Below are 22,890 nucleotides of genomic sequence, written 5' to 3' on the forward strand. Positions count from 1 at the left end.
GGGAGGACGACAGGAAGGAGGAAATACTCACGATAGTCGGCATGTTGTTGCATTTGTTGGAGGGAGGCATCAGCGTGCGGAGGTCGGGCTTGCGGCTCATGCTCATCGGTGGACTCTTGTCCTGCATGTTTTTGGAGACTCCTGGAGACAGAAGGCCGGGGGAAGTGCAGTGGTTGCTGTAGCTACCGTTTCCTGGTGAGAAACACACTCAGACGTTTACCTTCAGACCCGACTTCATGTTTAAAGTTGATGTGATGTTACTTTAACACGTTGGTTTAATGTGTGGATCAGTGTTTGAGTCACTTTTAACCCTTTTCCACCGAGCTGGAGCTGGTGCTGGTTTGGAGCCAGAGCCTGACTAAGCACCGGTTCTTTGCTTTTCCACCGCCAAAGCTCCAGCCCCGAGCCTCAGAACGGGAGCCAGAGCGAGCACCAACTCTCTGCTAGTCTAAAGCAAGAACCGATTATGTCAGCAGGCTGGGGGCGGGGCTAACATTTATTAGCAGACTAGCGTGGTTAACGTTTATTAGCCGGCTAGCGGGGCTAACGTTTATTAGCCGGCTAGCGGGGCTAACGTTTATTAGTCGGCTAGCGGGGCTAACGTTTATTAGCCGGCTAGCAGGGCTAACGTTCATTAACTGACTAGCATGGCTAACGTTCATTAGCTGACTAGCGTGGCATTTACAGAGGGTTAAAGATTTGTTGATTAAAAATACTATTTGTATCATTCTTTTGCCAGAGCTGTCGTCTTCGTCTTCTTCTTCTTCGTTTCCGGCAGGCTAGATGCCTTGTGCCATGTTGCTGCCTCTCACTGGTGAATCATGGAAGTGCTTCAAAGGTGCATGCTGGCTATGTTATGCAGTGATGTGGCTCCTTGCTGGTGGAAAAGCAACAGTGCTCAGTTGGTGCTAATCCAAGCACCTCTTACGGTTCGTGGCTCTAGCACTGGCTCCGAACCAGCACTGGCTCCAGCTCGGTGGAAAAGGGGTATGAAAGATGTTGGTTTAATGTGTGGATCAGTGTTTGAGTCCTTCCTTCTTCCTCCCTCCCTCCCTCCCTCCTTTCCTTCCTCCTCCGCCCCTCCTTTCCTTCCTTCTTCCTCCCTCCCTCCCTCCTTTTCTTCCTTCTTCCTCCCTCCTTTCCTTCCTTCTTCCTCCATCCCCCTTTATTCCTTCCTTCCTTCCTCCCTCCCTCCCTCCGCCCCTCCTTTCCTTCCTTCTTCCTCCCTCCTTCCCTCCCTCCCTCCCTCCTTTCCTTCCTTCTTCCTCCATCCCCCTTTATTCCTTCCTTCCTTCCCTTCCTCTGTCCTTCATTCCTCCCTCCTCATTGATTCATTGGTTGATTAGTTGCATCTCTTCATGACTGAACTCACCCACGCTGGAGACGACGGTGCTCGGCAGCTCGGATCCCATCAGTCCTGCAGAGAGACGGACAGTCAGACATCCAGATGTTACACAGCTGGAATCATCGAGCCAGATGTTACACAGCTGGAAGCATCGAGTCATTGGCACCAACCTACCTGTGTTTCCTGGGCTGGGGGGCCGCTGGGGAGACATGCTGTTCCTCTGCAGGGAGGGGTGTGTGTGAGACATTGGCAGCAGGTTGTGGTTACCCAGAGCGCCCCCTATGCCTGGGTGTGAGTACAGCATACCGGTGGGGTTACTGCCGGGGAGGGACACCCCCATGTCGTAGTTGGAGGGGGGCAGACCCTGCTGGACGAGCATCAAGAAGAAGAACTCCGTCAGTAAGCAGCAAGAAAACCGATCTGTGACTTTATATCAGTTTATATCAGAGGGGGTCAAACACATATTCATTCAAGGGCCACATACTCTGTGGGCCGGATCATTAAAGAGATGGAGGGAAGGAAGGAAGAAAGGAAGGAAGGGAGGAAGGACATATGGAAGGAAGGACAGAAAGAAGAAAGGAAAGTAGGGAGGAAGGACAGATGGAAGGAAGGAAAGAAAGACAGGGAAAAAAAGAAGGAAGGAAAGAAGGAAGAAAGGAAGGAAGAACAGAAGTAAGAAAGGTATGAAGGACGGATGGAAAGAAAAAAGGATGGTGAGGATGAAGGACGGATGGAAGGAAAGACAGAAGGAAGAAAGGAAGGAATGAGGAAAGGAAAAAAGGAAGGTAGGAAGGAAGGACAGATGGAAGGAAGAAACAAAGAAAGGAAAAGAACACAGGACGGAAAGTGGGCCGGATTGCTCCCCTAGACGGTCCGGTTCTGGCCCGCGGGCCTCATGTTTGACCCCCCTGCTTTAAATGAGAGCTGAACGTACGCAGAGTCTCTGGCGGTTGATCATCAGGTCGATGTCCTCGTTGATTTTTCGGTACTTGTCGTCGGACTCGGGGCTCTGCCCTGCAGAGTCGTCGGCCTCGATGTCGGGGCTGTCGCAGCCATTTAAACCTTTCTTACGCAGCGTCTGTAAAAAAACACAGAAGAAGAAAACATGAGAACACAAACCACAGAAGAAGAAAACATGAGAATCTGGACACATCGCACATCCAAAACTTCTTTACTCTTCGTGTTGCTGCTGATTTATTGTCTGAATTTATTTTTCTATTTATATTTGTTCTAGTAAAGTATTTGTGTTATATAAATAAAGTTAATTATTACATGTTCAGCACCTTAAACGTCTTTTATTTTCTTGTTTTGTTCACATTTTCTTGTTTTTGTGTTTTTATGCTCCAAAAAAAAAAATTCTTCTTGTTAGACAAAACGAACTAAACCATAGGAGTCAAACTCATTTTCATTAAAGGGCCACATACAGCCCAATTTAATCTGATGTGGGCCGGATCATTAACAAGAAGGACGGAGGGAAGGAAGGAAGGAAGGAAGGAAAGATGGAAGAAAGTGAAGAAAGACAGATGTAAGGAAGGAAGAAAAGACAAGAAGGAAGGGATGACGGAAGGAAAGAAGTAGGAAAAGAAGACAGGATGGAAATATGGAAGGAAGGAAAGAAGGAAGGAAGGAAGGCCGAATTGGACCCCTTGGCGGGTTGTTTAAGATCCATTCGTGGCATTTATCCTTTAAGTTAGAAGTGTATTTCCTCTGATAAAGTAAAATAAAGGCACTAGTTATGTATGAGCCTTCAAAATAAAAGCATGCAATGTCTGTTTTGGCCACGTGGGGGCGCCATTGCAGCAGAAATCCCAACAGGAGACTTTACAGTGACTGACTGGATGAGCTGAGACTCCTCGTACTCCTTAACCTTAAACTTAACTTTAACCTTTAGCTTAAATCATCATCATCACCCCCTCTGCTCCTCCTCCTCCTCCTCCTCCTCCTCCTCCTCCTCCTCTGACATTTCGTAACTCTTTATGTGTGTACATAAAAATTAAAATGAGGATGTCGGCTTGGGTTTCTTCTTATTGTTCAGCCACAAAAATGAAATGAAACAAGATCTGAGTTCATAAAAAAATCTCCTTATTTCATCAGAGTCTCCTTATTAAGACTTATTAAGAGTTTTATTGTGACGTCTTTGCCCTCAGTTTTGTCTCTCAGGCTCCAAACAGGAAGTTAAACCTACAAACACCACTCAGGTCTTCTCTGCATATTTTGTTAATCTACATTTTTATTACTCCAGTTTATTAAAATCTTCATCTAACCAAGGACAGGAAGGCCTCACGCTTTCCACAATAAGATCCATTTAAATGTATTTATAACACAGTTCACGCTCTCCTCTCATATTTCATAACTCTTTACGTGTTTAAAAAATACATAAAAATAAAATGAGGATGTGTCAGCTTGTGTTTCTTCTTATTGTTCAGCCACAAAAATGAAATGAAACAAGATCTGAGTTCATAAAAAAATCTCCTTATTTCATCAGAGTCTCCTCATTAAGACTTATTAAGAGTTTTATTGTGAAATTTTGCCCTCAGTTCGGTCTCTCAGGCTCCAAACAGGAAGTAGAACCTACAAACACCACTCAGGTCTTCTCTGCATGTTTCTTAATCTATATTTTTACTCCAGTTTATTAAAATGTTCATCTAACCATGGACAGGAAGGCCTCACGCTTTCCACAATAAGATCCATTTAAATGTATTTATAACAATTTTAACCTTTAGCTTAAAGTCTCCTTATTAAGACTTTCCAGTTATTATTGTGACTTCTTTGCCCTCAGTTTAGTCTCTCAGGCTCCAAACAGTTTATTAAAATGTTCATCTAACCATGGACAGGAAGGCCTCACGCTTTCCACAATAAGATCCATTTAAATGTATTTATAACACAGTACACGCTCTCCTCTCATATTTCATAACTCTTTACATGTTTAAAAAATACATAAAAATAAAATGAGGATGTGTCGGCTTGTGTTTCTTCTTATTGTTCGGCCACAAAAATGAAATGAAACAAGATCTGAGTTCATAAGAAAATCTCCTTATTTCATCAGAGTCTCCTCATTAAGACTTATTAAGAGTTAATATTGTGAAATTTTGACCTCAGTTTAGTCTCTCAGGCTCCAAACAGGAAGTAGAACTGGAGGTGAAATCTACAAACACCATCTAATCTATATTTTTACTCCAGTTTATTAAAATGTTCTCTCTCCACATCACACCGCTCATCTAACCATGGACAGGAAGGCCTCACGCTTTCCACAATAAGATGCATTTAAACGTATTTATAACAATTTTAACCTTTAGCTTAAAGTCTCCTTATTAAGACTTTTTATTGTGACATCTTTGCCCTCAGTTCGGTCTCTCAGGCTCCAAACAGGAAGTAGAACTGGAGGTGAAACCTACAAACACCACTCAGGTCTTTATTAATCTATATTTTCACTCCAGTTTATTAAAATGTTAATCTAACCATGAACAGGAAGGCCTCACGCTTTCCACAATAAGATCCATTTCAATGTATTTATAACACAGTTCACAGCAGAGACGCGTCAGAAAGCATTTTCTTCTTCCTTCTTTCATCTCCTGACTTCAATAAACCAAAACCTTCTGTCTCTGTGTCTCGATCAGCTCCAGTGTTTCCTTTCTGGAGAGACACACATGCTCATATTTTATTATTTGGGTCATTTTTTTTTTTTTTTTTTGGTGTTTTATTTTGAAACGGGGTGGATAGTTGTGTCCTTACAGCAAGGGTGTCAAACTCATTTTCATTCAAGGGCCACATACAGACTGATTTGATCTGATGTGGGCCGGATTATTAAAAAGATGGAAGGGAAGGGAAGGGAAGGGAAGGAAGGAAGGAAGGAAGGAAGGAAGGAATGAAGGAAGAAAAACTGGAAGGTAGGAAGGGCAGATGGCAGGAAGGACAGAAGGAGAAGAATCTGTCCTTCTTACCTTCCTATTTTCCTTCCTTCCTGCCATCTGTCCTTCCTACCTTCCTTATATCCTTTCTTTGTTCCTTCCTTCCTTCCTTCCATCTGTCCTTCTTACCTTCCTATTTTCCTTCCTTCCTTCCATCTGTCCTTCCTCCCTTTCTTCCTTCTGTCCTTCCTTCCATCTGTCTTTCCTACCTTCCTCCCTCCTTCCTTTTGCCTGTCTTTCCTTCCTCCCTTCTTATTTCCTTCCTTTCTTCCCTTCCTTCCTTCCTTCCTTCCATCTGTCCTTCTTACCTTTTTTCCCTCCTCCCTTTTGGCTGTCTTTCTGTCCTTCCTTCCTTCCCTCCATCCATCTTTTAATGATCTGGTCCTCTGCTCTAAAGGGTTACAGCTTGTTATTATTTAAGTTATTTTTTGACTCTTGTAAATGTCGACACGCCGCAAATATTCGGTTATTTGTTCAGACCGATAAAGTGATTAAATTAGGCTCATGTTCATCACTGGAAACCACAGAAATGCTCACTGAGAAGCTTTTTAATACAAATATTAATATTATTAAAATTAAAATGGGACTGAATCAGGAGATCAGTGTCGATATTCAGCCTCACTGTTGAGCAATCTGTCTCTGCTCTCATGTATCAGATGATGATGATGATGATGATGATGATGATGGTGTGTGTGTGTGTGTGTGTGTGTGTGTGTGTGTCTTGTACAGTATGTGGTTTGGCTCTCGGTGGTCTGCTTCAGCACTTCACAGCCCATTAGTCCAGTCTGTCATTGCAGCAGTATCTCTCTCACACACACACACACACACACACACACACACACACACACACACACACACACACACACACACACACACGGCTCAGCTATCCCACTCATCCCAGTCATGTCCACCTGTTTTGCTTCAGAGGAGGGTGTGTGGTGAGAAGGGGGGGGGGGGGGGGGTGAGAGGAGGAGGAGGAGGGGGTGGGGGTGGGGGTGAAGGGTAGGGGGGTGAGGGTGAGGCAGTTACCACCAATGCTAGCCTGGCTGGAGGATGGATGGCCGTAGAAGGCTATTTTTTGCTCGCAGTGGTTCTCGTCACTCCCACCGTCACACACACACACACACACACACACACACACACATACACAAACACACACACATACACATACACACACACACAGACTGTACACGACGTTTCTACTGTACACCCACTCACTCACTCCTTCCTTCCTTTTTCAATAAAACAAAAAAAAAAAGCTCGACTGGGTAACCTCGACGCAGCCAGGAACGGAGGTGGAAGAAAGAAGTATTCGGTTAATTAACTTCAGTAAAAATAGCAAAACCGCACTATAAAAATGCTCCATTACAACTTAAAAAGTCCTGCATTCAACTTAAATAAAGAACAATAAGGAAAAAATAACAATAAGATAAAATCAAATACCATGTGGTCATAGTAACAATAAGAAAAAAACAAGGAAGCTGGATTGTTACTGTGGATTTTATGATAATTAAAGCATCTATAATGATCATTTCTATAATTAAATAGGCCGCTATTGTCTGAGCTGTCAGTGTGTATTGTCTCTGTGGCTCCTCTCGGCTTTATGGAGCTTTATAGTTGAGTTTCAGCTCATTGTTTAACTGTCTGGCTGCAACTTTACTATTTTGGTTCACTCTCAGCTGCTCTCATAGAGTCGTTTTCTAGAGTAAAAGCTTTAATGAGAGTGAATATTGGACTTTAAATTCAGCAGGTGGACAGAAATATGACTCCTAATGAATGATAATGTTGATCAGTAACTGCTGGATGCATGGATGTATAATAAGAGCTGGTTACATGCTCAGTAGTGTTTCTCCAGCTCGGCCCACAGACTTTACAGTAGTGTTTCTCTAGTTCGGCCCACAGACTTTACATTGTGATGACGTCACAGACTTTTAAATCAGCTTTTCTGGGCTTGAGGAAAGTTTTACAAATATAAAACCTCCATGGATCAAAAATTCATAACATACAGAGTCATAATTAAGCTTTTCAACAGTTTTACATTTGTCTCTTTTACAATGTAGGTCTATGGGGGATTTTTTAAAAAGCTGCAATACCGCGAGTGACCACTTGGGGGAAGCGGTGGCGCTCTATCAGCTCTTACAAATCCATCACATGGCTAAAGTTCAACGTATCAGTAACCTATGTCAGGGTTTTTCCTCAAAGTGTGGAGCCCTACTGGCAGATAAAAATAACTGAGTGGAAACTAGAATAAAGCTTAAAATGGAAATACTCCAGTGAAATATCATGAAACTGTAAATTATACTAAAGTCTGGCTCCACATTACAGCACGTTGGCCTGGCAGCAGGAAGGTCTCTGGGTTCAAACCCCGGCCCCGTCCCACGCTTGCATGTTCTTGGCGTGTTCGTGTGGTTTCCTCTCGGCGTCAAACACATGTATGTAATGATTAATACTCCTGTCAGAGCCTCCGATCACTGCTCCCACTGCTCCCACTCAGCAAAGGACGCAGTATGTCGTGCATGTGAGACAAATGACACAATAAAGAAATCTTAACTCCTGTAACTTTCCACCCCTGTTTAGGAATGTGTGTGTCAGGGTGTGTGTGTATGTGTGTGTGTGACAGGTGGTTTCAACAGCTTCCTGGAGGACAGGTGGAAGTAAGGATGCTGTAATATCATACCCCGTCGCCCTCCCCCCCCCCCCCCCACCCTCTGCTCCTAAATCCATCCACACCTCTACCCTCACTGCTTTTCTTTCCATTGATTTTTCCCTCAGTTTCAGTTTCTTCCACTCGTCTGTTTTTTCGTGGGTGGTCTCCTCCTCCTCCTCCTCCTCCTCCTCTTTCTCTTTCTCCTGCTCCACTTCCACTTCAGATGATGCTATGAGTACATGTGTTCGCCAGCGTGTGGTTGTGTGTGTGTGTGTGTGTGTGTGTGTGTGTGTGTGTGTGTGACATGCAGCTTTTTTACACCATCCCACTACTACCGCTCCGACAGCAGATGGATCTTTTTTGTCCAAGCTTAGAGAAGGAACTCGACCTAACGTGACGTATGAACATTTTATTTAACACTTCCTGTCGTTTCCTAATAATTTAAGAGCTGTGTGCTGTAATAACAAGGAAAATACTGACATGTAAGAACATAATCATGTGTCATGTAACACGACTCAGATGGTATTTCCTCTGCTATCCTCTTCAGGGCTGTTCTATGAGGCACTGCGCTCGACCTCGGTAAAATATAAAGACTGAAAACATTGTTTCTAATTAAGTTATAACAACGTAAATCATCTGATATACCGCCAAAAAAATAAGGTTTCTGCAGATGAAGTATTTTAAAGAGCAACAAAGCTGCAGTAATAATGTAAATTGTAGTTTAAACAGAGTCAGAGATGCATGATTTAGAGCAGGGGTGTCAAACATGCGGCCCGTGGGCCAGAACCGGACCGCCAAGAGGTCCAATCCAGCCCAGTTTCCTTCATGTCTTCTTTTCCTTCCTTCCTTCCCTTCCATCTATCTTCCCTTCTTTCCTTCCATCTGTCTTCTCTTCCCTTCCCTTCCCTTCCTTCCTTCCTTCCTTCCATCCTTCCTTCCGTCTGTCCTTCCTTCCATCTTTCCATCCTTCCTTCCGTCTGTCCTTCCTACCTTTCTTCCTCCCTGTCTTCTTTCCCTTCCTTCCTTCCCTTCCCATCTATCTTCCCTTCTTTCCTTCCATCTGTCTTCTCTTTCCTTCCCTTCCTTCCTTCCTTCTGGTCATCTTTTCCTTCCTTCCTTCCTTCCCTCCCTCCTTCCCTTCCATCTATCTTCCCTTCTTTCCTTCCATCTGTCTTCTCTTTCCTTCCTTCCATCCTTCCGGTCTTCTCTTTCTTCCACCTGTCCTTCCTTCCTTCCATCCTTCCTGTATTCTCTTCCTTCTCATCCCTCTTTTCCTTCCTTCCCTCCATCTTTTTAATGATCCGGCCCACATGAGATCAAATTGGTCTGTATGTGGCCCTTGAATGAAAATGAGTTTGACGCCTCTGATTTAGAGGATAGTTGATTCATTGTAATTTCCTCCTAACATGGAATCAACACTTAGAGAGTATAACAAGACAAGGTTTTTACTCCTTAGATGTTGCTTAATGTGTCCAAATTGTATTAACCAGCGAGGATCTCCTACTATAAAAGGACTGGTGAGATATTTCTGAGTTTCTGGCTTCTTGGTTTTGAGAAATGTCTGCTGCAGTTACAACTACTGGCCAGTGGGTGGCAGCATATGAGAGGAAGCACTAGTGTCCACTGTGGTGGCTGAAGAGCAACTATACCATTGAAAGCCATGTGTATATATATAAGAAAACAGCTTTTACATAGCTGCCCACTGTAGTGACCACGATGCAAAGTTACAAAACTGGAGGTGAACGTGTGTATAAAAAATAAAGAAATGCTCCCTACAAGTCAAAACTCAGGACTTCAATGCTTCAATACTCTGAATGCTTCGTTAGCAAGGTTTTTTTATTCTATATTGTGGACAAGTTAACGCAAAGTTGTCACACATGCCCATAGCCGACCAACCATTTCGGAATCTTTGTTGCTAGGGGGTTGCTAAGGTAGTTGCTAAGGTGGTTGCTATGGTGTTTCCGTGTGTTTCACTGCATCTGAAATCACCTACTAGGCACTACATACGTAATATGCGTCACTATCGGTCAACGTACTACTAGTGTATGTTTGAAGCCATAACTATCACGTTACTTCCTGAGAGCCTCTTTACCGGTTGGAGACTCGTAACCACGGTAACCTGCGCAAACCATAACCCGCTGAGGTTTTTAAAAAAATGTTGCCTGCAAGTCACAACTCAGGACTTCAAACCTGCTATGAATGCTTTGTTAGCGACGTTTTCTTTTTCTACCTTACCGTCAAGTTAACGTTAGCTTGTCACACATGCCTGTTAACGACCGGAATCCTGGTTGCTAAGGTGGTTGCTAAGGTGTTTCCATGTGTTACGCTGCGCCCGAAATCACCTACTAGGCAAGTACATTCTCAATATCTCAATATACATTCAACATACTTTAGTGTATCTTTGAAGCCGTAATTATCACGTAGACGCGTAACCATGGTAACCTGCGCCAACCATAAAGCCTGAACTAATATTAGAGAATAAATTACGCCTAGCAAAGTGAACTTACTTACTTAAATTAAAGCGTTATTGACGTTACGCCAGAGCTGCCTTGGGTCCCTGTTATGTTACTGTTGGTTCACGTACTATTAGCTTCATACTAAGGATTCAGACACACTAAAAAAAAAAATCTCACACACAGTTTTAGCGTATTAAATAGCATGTTAGCGTAGAGATTAGGGTTAGTTGAACATTTGGAGTAAAGAAGTGAGAAATCCTGCTATTATAGTTAGTTTACGTAGAAACTTCCTGAAGAGGATTCCAGTAAAGAGACAGATTATAAATATAGAGCTGGAAAATGTGAAGATTGAAGTACGTCCAGCTGTAGTTTTAAGGGTCACTTAGTTGTGTTTATGTTAGATATGCTACTGGTGATGTCACAAGTGGACTAAATGTGAATGGTTTCTTTCTTATAAAACAGGGTAAATGAGAATATGAGAAAGAGTATAAACTAATAATAATTAAATAATAAATACAGGCAAAACAAGTTCAAGAGAGAGTGCCAAGAGTTAGATGAGATATAATATGGAGCCACTGCCAGCTACAAACTAACTTCGTTTATCTCAAAGATTCGAAATACTAGGAAACAGTCGGCTCTAACTCCGGCTAAAGGTCACCAAACTGTTTAAGAGCCACTTCCCAAAAAACATACAGGACACAACAATGAAGTCAAGAAGGATTTTTTTTTAACCCTTGTGTCGTCCTCCCGGGTCAAATTGACCCCCGTCTAATTCTTCTTTCCTCCCTTCCTTCGTTCCGTCTGTTCTTCCCCCTTCTTCCTTCCTTCTTTCCTTCCCTCCTTCTCTCCTTCCTTCTTTCTCTTCTTCCTTCCTTCCTTCTTTCCTTTCCTTCCCTCCTTCCTTCCTCTCTTTTTTTCCTCTGTCCTTCTTTCCTTTCCTCCCTTCTTCCTTCTTCCTTCCCTCCTTTTCTTCTTTCTTTCTTCCTTCCTTCTTTCCTTTCCTTTCTTCCCTTCCTTCTTCCCTCCCTCCTTCTCTCTTTCTTCCTTCCTTCTTTCCTTTCTTCCCTTCCTCCTTCTCTCTTTCTTTCCTCTGTCCTTCTTTCCTACCTTCCCTCCTTCCTTCTTCCCTCCCTCCTTCTCTCTTTCTTTCCTCTGTCCTTCTTTCCTACCTTCCCTCCCTCTTTCTCTTTCTTTCCTCTGTCCTTCTTTCCTACCTTCCTTCCTTCTTTCCTTCCTCCCTCCTTTCCTTCCTTCCTCCCTCCTTTCCTTTCCTTCCCTCCCTTCCTTGACTCGAGGACAACAGGAGGGTTAAAAAACAGACTGTGACTTTAAACAAAAAACGTCTCTATTGCTCAAAAGTGACGAGTCAGAGGGGAAAAATGAAATAGGGAAGACGGGGGAGGTTGTGTGGGGAACGAAGTCTCGGTTACTCAGCCTCCAGTTGCTTCTCTTCCTTTTCTTTATTTTCCTTTGAGTGGCTCACAAGTTATCCACACACACACACACACACACACACACACACACACACACAAGCACACGCACACATACTCACTCACAGACCGTCACTGCTATTCTTAGCTGTGTCCTGGACTATTTTTAGATACCACTGCCGGTTTCCAGCCATTTAGCAGGGAGGGATCGCAGCCAACACAAAGGAACTGGACTTACTCTGTGTGTGTGTGTGTGTGTGTGTGTGTGTGTGTGTGAGTGTGCCTGTGTGTGTGTGTGTGTGTGTGCTCGTGCTTTATTGAAAACTTCATCTGTTTCTAATCTGAAACAGCACAGAGCCACAGTTAAAAACACACACACACACACACGCACACACACACACACACACACACACACACACACACACACACACAGAGCAGGGCCGAAGCAAAACAAGGTTAGCGGAGTAAAAGTGAGGAATGCAGAACTCCTCAGGATTTATATTTAGAAACAAGGTTCCCAGGCTAAATGAGCGCAATACAATAAGCTGATATTTATCTGGCCTGTAACACACATACACACACATGCACACGCACACACACACACACACACACACACACACACACACACACACACAAGCACATGCCAACACGCCACATGAGAGAAAAAAAAAAGAGATGACCAAAACAAAGGAGCCTCTCTTCTACTGAATTCCTGTCTGGCTGATATTTCATTGGTGCTGAGTCTTTTCACAGCTACTATCACACGACCCAGACTCACTTCTTTTTCTCTTTCTTCTCCACTGAATAAAAAAAAGAGGACTAAATTACAGCTTTAAAAAAAAAAAAAATCAATCAAAAAGAAAAGTAATCAGCAACTGTTTTGATTATTGATTAAATGAGGGGTCATTTTACAGTTTTCTCAGTGTAACAGGAGTTTAATAGAGATTAATCAGCAATGAGGTTAAAACTGATTATTATATTTCACTGTCAGTTCATCTGTTAGTTGTTTGGTCCAGAAAATGTCAGAAAAATGTTCCTAAAATCTTAGTTTAAAGTATCAAATGTCCACAACTCAAACATATTCAGTTTACTGTCATAAAAAGGACTAAAAAAAACACAAAATATTCACATTTATGAACATTGAACATTAAAAAATGGTTCAAACCAATTAATCGATTAGCAAAATATCATTGATTAATAACTGAATGCTCATTTTAGGCATTTTTAAAGCATAAAGAGGCAAAAGTTTAGCTTCATTCAGCTTCTCAAATGTGCTAATTTAATATATTTCTTTCTCATTCGTGACAGTAAAGTGAATATTTGGGGTTTTAGACTGTTGGTCGGACGTCACATTTGACTCTGGGAAGTGATGCCAACAACTTTTCTTTTCAATATGTTCTGATATTTTATAGACATGATGATTAATAGAGAAACTGATCAGCAAATTAACCAATAATGAAAAGGTTGCAGCTGACAGAAATGAATATTTTTTGGTTTTTAGACTTTTAGTCGAACAAATGAAGCAATTTGAATAAATAAACTAAGCTTTTAGGAAACTGTAATGTGCGTTTTTTGACCATTTTCTAGAACAAATAATCAATGAATTGATCTTAAAGGCCGTGTAAAGTGAATTCAGACATTAAATAGGTCACAAAAAATCACTGCCACGTTGCGTAACCGAGCTAGCAGCCGAGTAAGCAGCAGAAAGCTCTCAAACCTAGCGTCCATGTTTCTGGTAGAGGTGGTGACTTTGATTGACAGGTGACACTTGGTAGGGGGCGGGGCTTCAGCGGACTCGGCGGCCACGCCCACAGCGTTTGGGAGCAGAGAAAGAGGCTGATTTTTACACAACTTTGAAGCCTAATTTCATATATTTGGCGATTTTTTTAATCATTCAAATTTGGCAGGGTGGTTAACAACACACTTTTCTGTGGTATGTCAAACTCAGAACACATATTTATTCTTACTTTACACGGACTTTAAGCTGTTAATATTAAAGGAATAGTTCAACATTTTGGGACACATTCCCCTTCTTTCTGACTATGAGATGAGATTTATTGATATATATATTAATCTCATGTGTGTGTGTTTAGTGTGGACTATGGAGAGTTAGAATAGAAGGGTTAATACATGTTCATATCAGCACATTTTAGTCATTCATTAGGATCGGCTTGGGACAGTTTGTCAAGACAATTACAGTGACGTCTCTTGCAATTAAAACCAAAGCAAACAGCTGACTCTCCCTCCTCCGTTTGCTGTTGGATTAAACATGAGAAGACCCAGCTGAAGCTCAGATGAGGCAGGAAAAGGGAAGCAGCAGAGCAGAGGGAGGAAATGTCGTACGGAGGTTAAAGTCGGGAGTCAGACGGGGCCGACAGCAGCAGTAAATAAACACGCAGACCGACCGGCTCAGATCGTGTGGATCCGCTGCAGAGATGAGCGGCCGACCTGCACAGATTATAGTAACGAGCTAAACAGGATTGCGGTAGATTACAGAGGATTACACAGAGAGTAAGCTTGGGTCTGACGGGGGTTAGCAAAGAGTCCATGTGGTGGAGCGCAAGGAGGGAAAAGCTCAGGTGAACACACACGCGGACGGCCGGGGACTCGTGTGCACATTCATGAAGCTCGTGTTGATTCTCTTTCCACTGCTGGCACACGCTGTATTATGTGATGTTATAAATTGCTCATTAAAAGATCATCAAACTTTAAAAAATGTCTCTACTCTGCTTCTATAAAGTGTATCTGCAACTATTAGCCATCAAGTCATGACTGATTAATCATTTTGACTCATTTTCCTTCTTAAAAATGCCCAAATTCTCCTGTTATAGTGTTTTAAATGTGAATATTAACAGTTTTTTGACTGTAAATTGAACACTTTTAGGAGGTAGATTGTTGATTGGGTCATTTGAGAACTTCACTGTAGGCTTTGAGAGACAAAGATGACGTTTTAAATGCTACATAATGCATGTGTGAAGTAGAACAGGAAGATAAAAATGTGCAAATTCATCAAGAAGTTGAGACGGAAACTACAAAAGCTGTATTTTTATGGCATCTTTTACACAATATAATGCAGCTCAAAGTCCTGTAGGGTTTGTACTTTGGGTAGGAAACATGTCCAGTATTGTGACAGTGAAGCTAAAGCAGTCATGTTTTTGAATCCTGATCCTGGTCCACTGAATTAAAACTGAGCTCGTCATAAAGCTCTGCAGAAGCTCGACCTTTTCATCTGAGCCACGTGTGAAACATCTATACCATGCGTGGCAAAGGTGAACCAGGACCAAGACCAGGACCAGGACTGAAACACTGTTGGGGGGAAAAAAGCTCTTGTTTGGAGCCAAACTTCCCAATCAGCTCATGAAGTCCGGCTCCAATTTACTATCATAGACGACTAAAAAAACTGAAAATATTCACATTTAAGAAGCTGGAATCAGAGAATTTCATCTTTTTTCCCCCCTTTAAAAATGACTAAAATGATAACAGGATATGTATTAAAGGGTTTAGGGTTGAAGCCAGTTTGTAGTTGAATGCAGGAGCAGCAGGAACAGGAGGAATAACAAACACCTACTGCTGATTATTTTCTCTGCCAGTGTCACAGCACCTGACTCCTGCTGGCAGTTTGACTTCTGACAGCTTAAGCTTGACCTTGGTGACATGGTGCGCTTAGCGAAGGTCCACAGTGTGTGTGTGTGTGTGTGTGTGTGTGTGTGTGTGTGTGTGTGTGTGTGTAAGAGGCATACACACTTGCTGCTATTGTGTCCTCCTAACACTATTACATAAGTGGAGGCAGAACAAGCTGCAGTCTAGTACACGTTGTATTTCTGTGCTGGTACACCACAAACAAACAGACGTGTGGGTTTGAATCCAACTTCACTAAAAACAGTTGGGACATTATTTCTGGAGCTTGAACATTAATCAACAACTTTCTCAATAGCTGATTTATAATTTTGAGTCTTTATTTTAAAGGATAAATGCTCAAATTCAGCTTAAATATGAATATTTCATGGTTTCTTGCGCCCTCTGTGACACTAAACTGAATTTAATAATAATATTTTTGTGTTGTGGACAAAACACATTTGACATTTGATGATGTCATCTTGGACTTTCTAAAACACTGACGGACTTTTTTTTTTTTTTTTTTACCACTCACAACCAAATGATAATTGATTACTCAAGAAAATAACCATCAGATATGAAAATATTGTTATTTTAATTATTTTTTTCTGCTCATAATTTTCCCAAAAGTCCAAATTGACATTTTGAAGTTGTTTGTTTTGTTTGACCAACAGTCCAAAAAGAATAATTGATAAACAGTAACGTCACTAATCACTAGTTAGTAGGGCTGGGCCGATATGCTTTTGTGCCGATTTGATTCTCTAATGATTTTTGGGTCCCGATTCAATTTAAATTGCGATTCTGATTAAACAAGTATTACGATTTTATATTTCAATTATTGTGATTTTCTTTCCTTAAACGAGAACAGGTTGAACCAAACACTTGATAATACATCATAAGTCACATCCGCCAACATCTTACAATAAACTAAACTGCTACATTTAGCTGGTCTTTAGAAAATAAAAAAATAAATGAAATAAATTTAAAAATCGGCAGAAAAAAAAATTGCAATTAATATAAAAATCGTTTTTTTTTGCTCCAGCCCTACTCGAGAGTCTAGATTAATCCTCCTAAAAGCATGAACTGACTCAACTCAAAGACATTTAGTGTAATTTAAAGATATTGTGAAGATTATTAATCATAAATAACTGTCAGATTATTTCAGCCCAACTATTAAATACTTTCACTGATGATCCTTTTGCTGTGTTCACGTAAACTTTCGTACGTAATTAAAACTTTTCTTTGTGTTTTTACGTAACGTGTCTTGTGTTACGTGTTTTAAGTAATATTGTACTTCTTCTTCTTCTTAGAAGCATTGATTTGATTTAATGATGAAAAACTCACAAACGTGTATCTGCTCACATACAGTTAAGTTAAGAGGTAGTTTGTGCAGTTCAGGTTTTGTTTGACCAACAGTCCAAAAAGAATAATTGATGAACAGTAAAATCACTAGATAGTCTAGAATAATCTTCCTAAACTCCTAAACTGACTTAACTCAAAGATATTTAGTGTAATTTAAAAATTATTATAAATGACAAATGAATGATGAACAGTAATCATAAATAACTGTCAGATTATTCAACGATTGATTGGTAATTGCAGCCCAACCATAAAATACTTTCACTGATACATAAAATACTTTCACTGATACTTTTGCTGTTTTCACGTAAACTTACGTACGTAATTAAGACTCAATGCAAGACTTTTCTTCGTGTTTTTACTTCGTGTTTTTCCATAACGTGTCTTGTGTTACGTGTTTTAAGTAATATTGTACTTCTTCTTCTTCTTAGAGGCATTCATTTGATTTAATGATGAATGTGATGAATGAATAAAATAAGAAAGTTGAAGTATTTTGTTCAGTTCATGTTGTGTTCAGGTAAATGTTCGTGTAGGTTTTCCGTTACTTACGTCCACGATGTCGGAGTTGGTCCTGCTCTCGTGCGGCTCGTTGTATTCTGTGTATTTGAGCAGGACTTTATCCATGTCGGTGCTGGCGTACTGGAACAGCTTGTTGGTGCTGTTGAAGATGATGAGGGCGATCTCACAGTCGCACAGCACGCTCAGCTCGTACGCTTTCTTCATCAGGCCGAACTTACGCTTGGTGAACGTCACCTGGAGGGAAGAAACAGGAAGAAGTCTTTACTGGTGGATTTAAGGCTGATTACTGTACATCACAACACACTCTTTTGGAGCATTATTGATGGTTTATGGCTCATATTATATATTTTAAAGCCCACAATCAACATCGGTTTAAAGGTTTTGAAATCCTCTGAAGTCAAAGTTCAAATTTGTCACTTTAGTTTAAAGTATCTGCAAAGCTAATGACATTCCCATCCGCCTCTGTATTGCTGTATGTAATATAACAAAATTTAGTGTTATTCTGTATTATTATATATATAGTTAATTGATTAATCGACCAATAATTGCAGATCTAAAACATACTTGCTAAACTTCGCTTCGGCATTGTGACAGTTAGCGTGTTAGCGAGCTGACATTAGCATTTAAATACCCAAAGTATATTAATATATATTAAAGTATATTATTCTTGCAGAGCCACTAGCGCAGTTATGTTGTTGACTTTTAGTCTAATTACACAAAAAACGACCAGGCGATCATAAAAAAGATCCAAAGTTTTATCCTAATGATCTAAACTTTTTTCTGAGGTCAAACTAAGAGTGAACATCCCTAAAATATAACAATAATAATAATATTAGTAATAGTGTCTAGAGCTGCAATAAGCATAATCTATTAACTGCCAAATATTAAACTCATTTCCAACTATTTTGACTGTTTCAATTCATCATTTGGAGTAATTCTCTAAAGGGGGAAAAAAAATCCAAATTTTGTGATTCCAGCTTCTTAACAGTGAATATTTTCTGGGGTTTTTTGTCCTCTGTGACAGTACACTAAATATTTTTGAGGGTTGTGGACAAATTATTAATCAAGACAATAATCAACACAGTAATTGATAATGAAAATAATCCGTTATAGTCAGTTTGGGTCATAATTTTGTTATCTGTTAAAAATGAAAGTCTGGTAGCTTACGAGCTTTATGTAATGAGCTAAAACTTTAAAGACAAAGCTGCTGTCTCTCTCCGTCTTTAGTTTAAACACACACATGTTGACATGTCATCATACAGTCTGGGGTCAACCCTGCCCTGCTGCCGGGGTCAGGAAGCATATGTGCGTGCATTTCCTGTCATAACAGGAAAAGACAAACCGCTCTCCCTGCCAGTACATAGTGTGTGTGTGTGTGTGTGTGTGTGTGTTCATACGTGTGCACTTGTGTGTGACAGTGCTCACATGCAAACGTCTCATTGACAAAAAGCTGTCACATCTCAGTTGTCATATCTTTCTGCGTCGAGCTGGCAGGTTAACAGACTCACACACAATCACACAGTCATGATGTGTGTGGATCATATGACATGATATCAGCAGTTTGGGGAACTATAGTGTGTCTGTTGATGCCTGGTATTGTGTTTGAGTGTGACTCAGAGAGATAAAGTGAATGAATGTGTGTTTTTAAAGGAATAGTTCAACATTTTGGAGAATATGCTTTTTCGTGCTCTTGTTGAGATATTAATGAAAAGACTGATTTCGCTCTCATGTCTGGATGGTAAATATGAAGCTACAGCAGCTACCAGCATCTCTAAAGCTCACTTATCAACATGTTATAGTTCCTTAGTTAGTTAGATCAGAGGTGTTGGTGGTGGTGGTGGAGGGATTTCCTGTCTTTAAACTGCCTCTTTTATGAATCAGAGGACATGTCAGTATATTTTTAAGTGGTTTTTACTAATGTGAGTATTTATTTATTGCATTTTCATAATCAGATATGCTTAATTAAGACAGAAACAGTGTAATTTCCATACTATGGCAGTAGCCTTTATGAATTTCTGTTTCTATCTTTCTTTTTTGGATCCAAACCAGCAATGAGAGCAGTTCTTTGTAAGGCAGACGCTACTGAGCATGTGCAGAAACGTGGTTGTGTTTTTACGGTTTCGTTAGCTTGTTGTGCTACGTATCACAACTTCTTAACTTTTCACTGAAGTTCTTTAGAGAAATTTGCGATATAGTACAAAGTCTGGAGGTTGGAGTTTGGCAAGACTCTTGGCAAGAAAGCAAATAAGTGTATTTCCCTAAATGTTTAACTGTTTTTTCAAAGTGTGTATGCTTACATGTCTGTTGCGTTCATCCATAATCCGCGCTATCTGAATCTTTTTTCTCCCCATCTTCGCTATATTCTTTGTTTTTTCCCTCTTTTTCACAAACTCCTTCTTCTCCTTTGGCTCCTTTGATTGACTTTCAGGTCCTCACGGTTTTCTCACTTTTCAATCCCAAACTGCTGGCTTCTGCAAATCAGAAAACAACAAAACAACAAGAAGATGTCATCATTAGAAAATTCATTATTTCCAGCCACAAAGACATACAAACACTCTTTCACACGGATGAACTCTTTTAATTTTCTCTATTACACTGTAAAGCAGTCAACATGTTCCCATTTTCACATCAATGAAAACCAACAAAGGGCTCCAAGACAAAAACCTCAAACAGAGTAACATGTATGAGCACCACATCTAATTGCTAAAAATGAAAAGCGTGTCGGTATCATGTCATGCTATATTAAAGAGATTTAACCGCCATACACGCACAGACAGGCAACATATTGTCTGTTTGCATGCGCTCCCATTCACTGCCTGCATCCTCCTGACACACCCATGAGCTTCCTCGGGGGGGAGATTTCAGTAACCTCAGGAGGAAGTAAAACAACCGGGTGAGGGGGGTTGGTGGATGTCAAAATGCAAATAATAAGGACTGATGAGTGCTCCTCTATCACAGACTGCTTAAAAACATCTGTAAGTCTGAGAAACCACATTTGAAGACTTTTTTTTTTTGTCTTAACCGCTCACCGGTATCTCACCAGAAAGCTTCCTCTCAGGGTGGAGCAGCCGAGACGGAGCGAGGTTGAAACTTAAACTTCATCGGTCATGTCTCTCTTTTCATCAGGTTTCATAACCACCATCAACACAAGAAGTCGAAGACGTGAAATTCACTGTAAAGACGATAATGTTACGTAGAGTAAAACGTGTTAATGATTAACACTGTGATCACGTGTTCAGTCTCTGGAGAGTAGTTCTGTGTAAAGCAGGTGCTGACCTGGTACTACACTGAAATACTTCAAACTTGAGTAAAAGAAAGTCGTGGCAACTATTTTTTTTAATAATCAATTCATGGTTTAAGTTATTTTTCAAGCAGAAAAAAATGTAAATGTGTTCCAGATTCTCAAACATGAGGATTTGCTGCTTAGGCCTGTTTTTATATAACTGTTAATTGAATTCCTTTAGATTTGAATAGTAATAACTTTATTTATATGGAACCTTTCATACAAGAAATGCAGCTCAAAGTGCTTTACAACAAAAGGGACATAAAGTGAGCATAAATCAATGTTAAAGGAGGTTAAAAAGGAACACAAACAGAAGAGGAAATAAATAAAATCATTAATAGAAACAAATATAAGATGGAAAATACAAATAATAATTTAAAAATAAAAGGAAAAGTAGCTAAAAATAGAATAAAAACAACATATAAAATAAAGTGCAGTAGTTAAAGCTAGTTAAAAAGCTAAAGTGAAGAAATACATTTTTAACTTTCTTTTAAACATATTTATTGAGCTGCTTCCCCAAAATCTAAAGATAGGTTGTTCCATAGTTTTTGTGCATAATTAATAAAAGCTGCATCCCCAATTTTCTATCCGTTGCTGTAAAACCTCCAATAAACCAGCAGCAGGTGATTCGGGGTGTTCGTGAACAACATTAACAACTTCAGACATCTGAAACTGTTTGACATCTCACAGACTGAATGATGAATTGATTAAAAATAAAAGGGAAATAACTGGCAGATTAATTGATAACAAATGTTAGCTATTAACCCCATAACCCTGTGGTGATGTCACTGTGTTTCCCAGACCTCTGCAGTCACTTCGGTAAGTACAATATTATCACAACTGATAGTAATAATGGTCAAAACTAGAAAAATACAATACATAAAAAATAAGGAACTTGCCCACTGGTTTCAGGTTTCAGCCACAGCTCAGATATCATGTGTGTATGACTAAAAGTGTGATGAATGATAAATCTGTGACTATGTAGAAACAACAGTAAACAAAAACTTCTTCTTAAGACAAAAACTGCCACAGCCGACCTTTTAACATTCGCCCCAAACTGTTTAACATTTCGCTTAAAGTGGAAACAGACAACTTTTAAACTCTATTATTGTTTTGGCACAAAGACAACCGCATCATTTAGAAATACGAGAGAAGAAAGAAGCATTGTCTGAATCTTATATTAAATTTGACAACAGAAAAAAAGGCCTCAGTAATGACGTTCATTGTGCTGTGACGTTCTTACTTTGCACAAACACGTGACAGCGGCAGACGTAGGCGTCGAGGTGGAGGGTGAGTAACGTTAGAGGAAAACATTTAGATAAAAAAGCCTGAGTTTGTTCATTCGTTTAGTCTATAATGCAGACATGAAAGCAGATAGAAAGTCTTTAGTGTGAGTTGAGAAAAGTGAACTGTGTTGGTAGTATGTTTATTTATTTTTTAAAATTAAAGTAGTTCAGTCTGACTAGAAACTGAAGGGCTGCTGGCTCAGCTAATGTTACGTTAGCTATGTTAGCTTACGGAGCTAACGGAAAGAAAGCCCTCTAGAAACTAGAGTCTGAAATCACTCCGTTATTAGCAGAAAGTAATGTAAATGATTTCCTCTCCATTGTGGAATACTTAAATGCAAATGTTAAATGGTAGTAAACTCAGTATGTTTAATATGTGTAATATTCTACATTTATCATATAAAAATAAGACTGTTGAAGAAGGCTGGCTACCAAACAAGTTATTATAAAACATAGCTAGGGCTGGGGGCAATACATTAATGGAAGTCAAAATGCAAATAGTAAGGACTGATGAGTGCTGCTCTATCACACACGGCATAAAAACATCTGTCTGAGAAACCACAATTTAGTCTATAATGCAGACATGAAAGCAGATGAGTTGAGAAAAGTGAACTGTGTTGGTAGTATGTTTTTTTTTTTTTTTAAGAAAATGAAAGTAGTTCAGTCTGACTGTAAACTGAAGGGCTGCTGGCTCAGCTAATGTAACGTTAGCTACGTTAGCTAACAGAGCTAACGGGAAGAAAGCCCTCTAGAAACCAGGGCCTCACTCATTCACTACTGCCTGTATAAAAAACTAATCATTGTCATTTTGTGTCGTCACCATTAGCTGTAGAGTCACGCTATGGTAGTTTTCATGTCTTCTAAATAATTAACAGAAAGTAATGTAAATGATTTCCTCTCCATTGTGGAATATTTAAGGGCAAATGTAGTGGAAGTATTTACACACTCTACATTTGGATACTTAAAATAAATGCTAGTGAACAGTTTTTTGTTTGTAATGTAAAATATTTTGGTCTTGTCTTTAATATTTCATCATTGCAGC

The 22,890-nt window shown here is 40.1% G+C and overlaps 1 protein-coding gene across 1 annotated transcript in view; it reads right to left on the reverse strand.

Moving 5' to 3' along the window:
- Window positions 1-22,890, reverse strand: part of LOC128380139 (myocyte-specific enhancer factor 2C-like) — a 37,058-nt gene that overhangs the window by 4,352 nt on the left and 9,816 nt on the right. Inside the window, exons 2-7 of the mRNA XM_053339841.1 lie at window positions 19,577-19,750; window positions 17,310-17,513; window positions 2,280-2,423; window positions 1,520-1,712; window positions 1,373-1,417; window positions 32-192 (exon numbers count right to left, since the gene is read on the reverse strand). Coding sequence (XP_053195816.1) covers window positions 32-192; window positions 1,373-1,417; window positions 1,520-1,712; window positions 2,280-2,423; window positions 17,310-17,513; window positions 19,577-19,630 — 801 coding nt within the window. The 5' untranslated portion in view covers window positions 19,631-19,750. The remainder of the gene's footprint in view (window positions 1-31; window positions 193-1,372; window positions 1,418-1,519; window positions 1,713-2,279; window positions 2,424-17,309; window positions 17,514-19,576; window positions 19,751-22,890) is intronic.

The sequence above is a fragment of the Scomber japonicus genome, chromosome 19 (assembly GCF_027409825.1).
Source record: "Scomber japonicus isolate fScoJap1 chromosome 19, fScoJap1.pri, whole genome shotgun sequence".
Lineage (NCBI taxonomy): Eukaryota > Metazoa > Chordata > Actinopteri > Scombriformes > Scombridae > Scomber > Scomber japonicus.